Source organism: Lucilia sericata, unplaced genomic scaffold (genome assembly GCF_015586225.1).
Source record: "Lucilia sericata isolate MDLA Ls3-8-SP2 unplaced genomic scaffold, ASM1558622v1 Contig000306F_arrow, whole genome shotgun sequence".
Taxonomy (NCBI): domain Eukaryota; kingdom Metazoa; phylum Arthropoda; class Insecta; order Diptera; family Calliphoridae; genus Lucilia; species Lucilia sericata.
This window is the reverse complement of record NW_023994330.1, coordinates 155,903-164,090: the sequence shown is the minus strand read 5'-3', so window position 1 is coordinate 164,090 and position 8,188 is coordinate 155,903. Positions and strand designations below refer to the sequence as shown.

Sequence of the window (8,188 nt, the reverse complement as noted above, 5' to 3'; positions counted from 1 at the left end):
TATAAAGTATAAAGTATAAAGTATAAAGTATAAAGTATAAAGTATAAAGTATAAAGTATAAAGTATAAAGTATAAAGTATAAAGTATAAAGTATAAAGTATAAAGTATAAAGTATAAAGATAAAGTAAAGTATAAAGTATAAAGTATAAAGTATAAAGTATAAAGTATAAAGTATAAAGTATAAAGTAGTATAAAGTATAAAGTATAAAGTATAAAGTATAAGTATAAAGTAAAAGTATAAGTATAAAGTATAAAGTATAAAGTATAAAGTATAAAGTATAAAGTATAAAGTATAAAGTATAAAGATAAAGTATAAAGTATAAAGTATAAAGTATAAAGTATAAAGTATAAAGTATAAAGTTAAAGTATAAATAAGTATAAAGTATAAAGTATAAAGTATAAAGTATAAAGTATAAAGTATAAAGTATAAAGTATAAAGTATAAAGTATAAAGTATAAAGTATAAAGTATAAGTATAAAGTATAAAGTATAAAGTATAAAGTATAAAGTATAAAGTATAAATTATAAAGTATAAAGTATAAAGTATAAGTATTAATATAAGTATAAAGTATAAAGTATAAAGTATAAAGTATAAAGTATAAAGTATAAAGTATAAAGTATAAAGTATAAAGTATAAGTATAAAGTATAAAGTTAAAGTATAAAGTATAAGTATAAAGATAAAGTATAAGTATAAAGTATAAATTATAAAGTATAAAGTAGAAAGTATAAAGTATAAAGTATAAAGTATAAAGTATAAAGTATAATAAAGTATAAAGTATAAAGTATAAAGTATTAAAGTATAAAGTCTAAAGTATAAAGTATAAGTATAAGTATAAGTATAAAGTATAAAGTATAAGTTAAAGTATAAAGTATAAAGTATAAGTATAAAGTATAAAGTATAAGTATAAAGTATAAAGTATATAAATCTACCAAAATAAATAACAACTGTTCGTATGATTGATTTTAAATTAATCATACGCACTCAAACAATTTGTGTGAATGTATCATTTTGTAGATAGTCCTACTAATTTAAAATGTTTTAAAGACGTTTCAACAAAATTTCTCAAGCTTTGATATATTCAAATGGATTAGGAATCTTATAGTCTCTTAGTGTATTTGTGGTGTTATTCACATATCTTAAAATTTCATTATAGGTTACGTTTTTACCAGCAAATACTTTGGATAAAGTTTTCTAAAACTTCTAATAAACACTTATAAATCTAACATCCAAATAACCAATTAAAACCACTTAATATAAGAAAACGCAACCAAATATCTTTATCCAGATATTGCACCTGCTATTCTTTCTTTCTCAAAAATAACAAAAAATAACAATAGTTTTAACATCAATTATCAAAACAAAAAAATTCAATTTTTATACCAAAAACACAATTTTCGTACTATAATGATTTGTAAAACCAGCCAACTGGCTAAACAAAATACAATTTACACAATAACAACTACAGCAGTCAACACTAAGATAAGAAACTTTACCAAAATACAAGAACATTGCATTTAAATGCGCTTTTTGTTCCTTAACTCTTACATTTCTAATAGTTTTGGCAGCTTCTACTTGTATGTATTAGTTAAATAGATTTTTCAATTTCAAACAATTTTCTACGTTTTAGAAAATAAATATATATTTTTCATTTTATTCGAGTAGGTGTGTGTGTATTATGTTTTGTAATATTCATTTCCTGCTGTTGCCATTTTAAATAAAAGCTTTAAATTTTGATCAACTAGAAAACGATAAGGAGTTGCCTGGCTACTTATTGCAACAACAACAATAACAAATACATATTATAATAGTTTAAATGGAAACAGCAATAGTGGAAGCAGTAGTAATCGAAGGAGTTACAACTATTACCAGTACGTTTATCTCAACAATAGTTTTCATTTTTGGTAATCATTGGTTATTAGATGCTTTGATTTCTTTTATTTTCTTGGTTTTTTTTATTCACTTTAGTTGAATTTTTTCCCTTTTTCTATTAAATTTTATCCTTTTTTTACTATTGGAAAATTTTCTATTTGTTTGTTGGTATATAACTTGAGTGCTTGGTAATATATTGGAAAATCGCCATAATTGAGTTTGTTATTTTGTTACAAAAAAACTGTAAATGTAAAATAGGAGGGTGGATTGAAAATAATTTACAAAAACAAAATTATTTTAATAAAAAAACTTATTTCTAAAACTCAATAAAAAAATTAAACAATAAAAATACAAAATGTAAATTTAAATATATAAATAGATAGCACAGAAGTTTAACCCACCCTCGTAACATACTAGCCAACTTCGAGTATGCCACTTTCAACATTTGCCTGTTAGTATTTTGCAGCTGTATGTATAGAATGCAAAAAAATCCAATTGGAATTTTTATCAGCCATAGTGTAAAAATACCCTACATCTAATACTATATTGCAATTATAAATACGATCATGTAAAGATCAAGCTCATTAAACGAGACACACTCTCTTAACACAATCTTTTCAGTACGTATGATTAATTTAAAATCAATCATACGTATAGTTGAATATTTTTATTTAGGTAGATTTTATACTTACTTTATACTTTATACTTTATACTTTATACTTTATACTTTATACTTTATACTTTATACTTTATACTTTATACTTTATACTTTATACTTTATACTTTATACTTTATACTTTATACTTTATACTTTATACTTTATACTTTATACTTTATACTTTGTACTTTATACTTTATACTTTATACTTTATGCTTTATACTTTATACTTTATATTTTATACTTTATACATCTGTGGTGGGAATCGACCCTGCGGCCTCCGGTCTGACAGACTAACTACTAGCCTACCGAACCTACTAAATTTATTAAACAAGAGAAATGTATCATTCAAGGGACCTTATGTGTTACCAACCAAACAACCAACCTTTATAAATAAACCCCGATTTTAGCACTTGATATTATAACTAGTATAACTACCAGTTGTAGTTGTTGGAACAAACATTTTTATTTCCGTTTTCAATTTACAAAACATTGTAAGCATTTATTGTTAAAATGTCCAGAAATATTTTTTTTCTTACTTTCTAGTTTTTTTTTTTAATTTTTGCTCTACAAATGTGTTGGTAAGCGCGTGTGTATATGTTTCATAGACCCAAAGCATCTTATGAATACATTGTTGGTGAGTAAGTTTATGCTTCAGATATTCTTGTGCAAAAAACGCTTAAGATCGTTTAAGAATATTTTTTTTCTTCTTTAAGATAGTGTGTGAACAAATGTATTACTAAATGTACTATTAAACAATAGGGTGGCACCGTTTTGTTGGAAACCTAAATTGGTATTTTATTTAATTTTCACCAAGAGATATTTTCAGATTTTTCCAAATTGCTGCCACCCTACTATACGTTTATACTTCAGTGTTTAGATTTGTGTATTTCTCTGTATGTGGGAGGGAATTTAAAGAATATTGTTAAAATCAAAATCAATTACATACATTGTACTTAAGATTAGATAGCACAATATTATTGTATAACATCGTGCTTGAATTCTTTGCTATCCATTGTTACCATCCCCTTTGGGTTTTACAAAAATACCAGCTGCTTGGACTTCTTGAATTTTTGCTGTGACAGCATCCGAGGCATCAGAGTTCTCATCGACTATTTCGGTTATAGGTTTTTCCATTTGTTCTTCGGCTTCGGCAGTTTTATCATCTAAATTTCTAGATTCAGCGGTTTCTAGCTCATCTTGTTGTTCAATAGATGCTTCGTTTGTTATTATTTCAAGGGAGTTATCTTTTTCTGTGTCTTCTGCTTCATCTTGTTCTTCTGGTGGCTGATCATTGGGAGGTATTTCTTCCTCTGGTTTATTATCTGCCTCTGTATCAACATCTCCTTCCTCTTCTTGTGCTGGATCCTCAACTACATCTTCCTCTTCACTTTTTGGGGATTCCTCTCCACCTTCCTCGTTATTTGAATTATTTTCTTCGTCTCCATCATTGTCATCGGAAGCTTTTTCTTCAACTTCCTCTTCAGGTTCTATTGACAGTTCCGCCTTAGTCTCTTCTAGTTCCTCTTGACCTTTATCCTCGTCATTTTCGCCGTCTTCTTGATCGGTGTTTTCACTTACAGCCTCTTCTGCATCAGGAACTTCTGCTTCTGCATCATCTACAATTTCTTCCGGATGATTCTCTTCAGCTTCACCTTCTTCCTTAGGCGATTCAGGGTCATCAGCTTCCCCTTCAGTGTTATCTGCATCATCTCCTGCCTCTTCTTCATCAGGAACTCCTGCTTTTGCATCCTCTTCTTCATCTTCTGGATTATTCTCATCTGTTTCATCCTCTTCCTTAGATGTATCGCCATCATCAGCCTCGCCTTCTGTGTTATCATCAGCAGTACCTTCTGCTCCTTCTTCGTTAACATCTTCCTCTTCTTCATTTTCTTCCGGTTGATTTTCGTCAGCTTCACCATCTTCCTTAGCTGTTTCGGGGTCTGCTGTCTCACCTTCAGTATTCTCATCAGCAGCACCCGCCTCTTCTTCGGCAGCCACTTCCTCTTCTTCTTTTGCATCCTCTTCCGCGTTTTCTTCCCCTTGATTTTCGCCAGTTTCGCTTTCTTCCTTAGATGAAACATCTGCTTCTTCAGGCTGTTCAGCACCGGTATTGTTCTCTTCATCCTCATTTGGCTGTTCAATATTTTCCTCAAGCGGTTCATCTTCTCCAACTTCTTTAACTTCAGCTTCACTCTCTTCAGTATCATTAATCTCTTCTCCTTCATTACTAGCATCAACTGCCTCATTTGGCAGAATTTTCGATTCCACATAAATCACCAGGATACCATAACTTTCAATTCTGCCTGACTCTTCCTCACCTTCCACATTTTCCTCCTTATTATCACCACTTTCCACATCTGCTACAGCCAATTTCAGTTTAGTATAACCTTGTTCATTTATTACCACCATTTTTCCATGACATTTCTCTTCTCCCTCCTTCTTGCCACCCGTTACCATGTCACAATAGGTGCCTGGTTCCAAACAGGCATATACTTCTTTTTCAAACTCTATTTCCGGTTCGTTATTAATGGCCACAAATGCCTTATAGCCACGACAGAAAGCCACTTGATTAGCTCCATTAGTTTGAAAATATATTATACTGGGCTCTTCCTGTCCCGGCACACTAAAATAGTTGGCCACTTTAAGCATATTCACCAAAACAGGCCATCGATGTTCACAAACCCATCCCGACTCTTTGGTACATTGCTGCTGCTCATTAAACTGGGGTGAACTTATCTGTTCACCTTCTTCATCTTCTGTGGGAGGTCCTTGATTAATGTCTTTGTCTGCAAAATAGTAAGAACTCATAATCCTTTTTATGGCTCCATAGGGATGTATCAACATGAAAACATTGGCCATTATGTATTTAGGACGCTGTTTATAAGTCAAAAGTTGATTGTTGCCCAATTGCTGGGGTAGACCTCTTTGTGTATCATGGGAATCTATGAAAACTAACGCATCTTCATGGGCCAGGAATCCTAATGCGGGACCCCAATTGATGAGAGAGCTTAAGGGAACTTTTCTTTGGATAATGGTTGCCAATTCGGCGGGATATAAGTATTCTGAGACCACACCATAGGTAGAGTATTCGGTTCTAGAGAGATAGAAATTTGACATAATTAGGAGAGCAATACTTGGCTGTCTCGACTACAGTTTAAAATTCAGATATAAGTTTATAGACTTTAGTCTCGACTACAGTCTGGACTAATGTCTAGTATATAGTCTGGACTAAAGTCTAGTCTATAGTCTGGACTATTATCTAGTCTACAGTGTAGTCTATTATCTAGTCTATAGTCTGGACTATAGACTAGCCTATAGTCTGGACTATAGACTAGCCTATAGTCTGGACTTTAGTCTAGTCTATAGTCTGGACTATAGTCTAGTCTATAGTCTAGTCTATAGTCTAGTCTATAGTCTAGTCTATAGTCTAGTCTATAGTCTAGTCTATAGTCTAGTCTATAGTCTAGTCTATAGTCTAGTCTATAGTCTAGTCTATAGTCTAGTCTATAGTCTAGTCTATAGTCTAGTCTATAGTCTAGTCTGTAGTCTAGTCTATAGTCTAGTCTATAGTCTAGTCTATAGTCTAGTCTATAGTCTAGAATATAGTCTAATCTATAGTCTAGTCTATAGTCTGGACTATAGTCTAGTCTAAAGTCTAGTCTATAGTCTAGTCTATAGTCTGGACTATAGTCTAGTCTATAGTCTAGTCTATAGTCTAGTCTGTAGTCTAGTCTATAGTGTAGTCTATAGTCTAGTCTATAGTCTAGTCTATAGTCTAGTCTATAGACTAGTCTATAATCTGGACTATAGTCTAGTCAATAGTCTGGACTATAGTCTAGTCTATAATCTGGACTATAGTCTAGTCTATAGTCTAGTCTACAGTCAACAGTCTAGTTTATAGTCTGGACTATAGTCTAGTCTATAGTCTGGACTATAGTCTATTCTATAGTCTGGACTATAGTCTAGTCTATAGTCTGGACTATAGTCCAGTCTATAGTCTGGACTATAGTCTAGTCTATAGCCTGGTCTATAGTCTAGTCTACAGTCTAGTCCATAACCTGGATTATAGTCTAGTCTATAGTCTGTACTATAGTGTATAAAAAACCTTAATAGGTGAAGAAATTTATAAACTTTACTCACTTAGACACCGTATCCAATCCCAAATCAAAAACATCATGATACACAAAAGGTCGGGAATTTTTCTTAAACTTAAATTCCGTACTCAAATTTTTCACTTGTTTCAAAATATTCTGCAGAATAAAACAAAAGCACAAAATCAATAACATTTTACACTTACAACTTCCAACAAACACACACACACACAACTACCTTTAAATCAATTGGCCACATATATTTGGCCGTATCGATACGAAAACCGGCAACACCCATATCAATAAATTTATTTAACAACTCAACAATATGCTTTTGTACACCAGCACGTGAATGATCCAAATCAGGATGTCCATTCAGCTGACAATTACGTATTTCATGAGCATCCTGTGTATGGGACAATACGGCGCACAACGTGCGGTGAAAGTCCACTTGTGTATACGAGACATTAGAGTAATTTAACTGTGATATGTTGACATTCGTTTCGAGCAAAGTGTTGACAATGAAATCTTTATTGTCCTGCTCTTTGATGTCAAATAGAAAGTTTAGTGGAGCAGCCATGTGATTGAGTACAACATCAACATAAATGCGCACACCATGTTCATTGCAAATGCGGCTCATAGACCAAAAGTCTGACTCATCACCAGAGCGTGAAGCCAAACGATAAGAGATCACTTCATAACGTTCCCACCAAGGATGTTTTACGGTGGAGGTTTCGATTACTGTGTGCTCTAAAACGGGGGATATCTAAGATAATACTTTCATATTATTAACTCTGTGGTTTGTTTGGTTTCCGTAAGTCAAACTCACTTGCACTCCTGCATAGCCTTGTGGTCCTAAAAAGTTGCGACACTCTTCTGCTATATCTAAAAATTTCCATTCAAATAATTGCACTATAACAGCACGATTCTCAGTGAAATGTGGTTGATGATATAAGTTTGTCATTGAACTGTCCTTGTCGTAATTAACTGCCTCGGCCGCATTGAGTTGTCTTACCAACCTGTGTCGTTGCTTAATGTTGGCAAACGACCAAACCTCCGAGCTTAGCAAACAACACAAAAATAGTGAAAGCACAAACATGTTGCCAGCATAGAGTGGTCTAAGTCTTTGATTTGTTGCTGTTGTATGCAGTGACTTTAACCTCATTGTTAATATCTCTTAACGCTTGTAAATTTGTATTTTTGGTAATCAAACTGTTTAGTGCACAACTAGCGTAATAACAAGTTAAAATGCAGTTTTGCTAGTAACCTGTTTGATGACTTAATGTCCTTTCTGCTTAAACTTTTTACACTTTTAACTAACTAACGTATGACTGTCCAAATAACTAGTCGCATCGATTTTATGTGATTATGCGTTGGAATATCTAACTGACTGAAATGTCTGCATGTCATGCCATTCTAACATGCAATTTTACTTCTAATCTGTTATGGGTATCATATACACATTCGGGTGGGTTTTCTACATTTTTTTAAGTTAATTCCTCCTCTAATTTTTATAAATTATAATGTTAGTGTGTTTTAATAATGTTTACTCCTGGGCATTGTGTT

At 32.0% G+C, this 8,188-nt stretch overlaps 1 protein-coding gene across 1 annotated transcript; it reads right to left on the bottom strand.

The window, feature by feature from the left end:
- Positions 1-3,009: 3,009 nt before the first annotated feature.
- On the bottom strand, positions 3,010-7,787 carry LOC119603429. Its single transcript, XM_037955460.1, has 4 exons — positions 7,452-7,787; positions 6,861-7,388; positions 6,672-6,781; positions 3,010-5,625 (listed from the first exon to the last, which is right to left on the bottom strand). The coding sequence occupies exons 1-4, from the start codon at positions 7,785-7,787 to the stop codon at positions 3,537-3,539; spliced, it is 3,063 nt and encodes a 1,020-aa protein (XP_037811388.1). The 3' UTR covers positions 3,010-3,536.
- Positions 7,788-8,188: the final 401 nt, after the last annotated feature.

Excerpts from the sequence above, each read along its gene's own strand:
- LOC119603429 (XM_037955460.1), bottom strand. The coding sequence starts at position 7,787 with ATGAGGTTAAAGTCACTGCATACAACAGCAACAAATCAAAGACTTAGA. Across the intron at positions 7,389-7,451 it reads AAGGCTATGCAGGAGTGCAA|ATATCCCCCGTTTTAGAGCA; the intron begins GTGAGTTTGACT and ends GTATTATCTTAG. Across the intron at positions 6,782-6,860 it reads TGTGGCCAATTGATTTAAAG|AATATTTTGAAACAAGTGAA; the intron begins GTAGTTGTGTGT and ends TTTATTCTGCAG.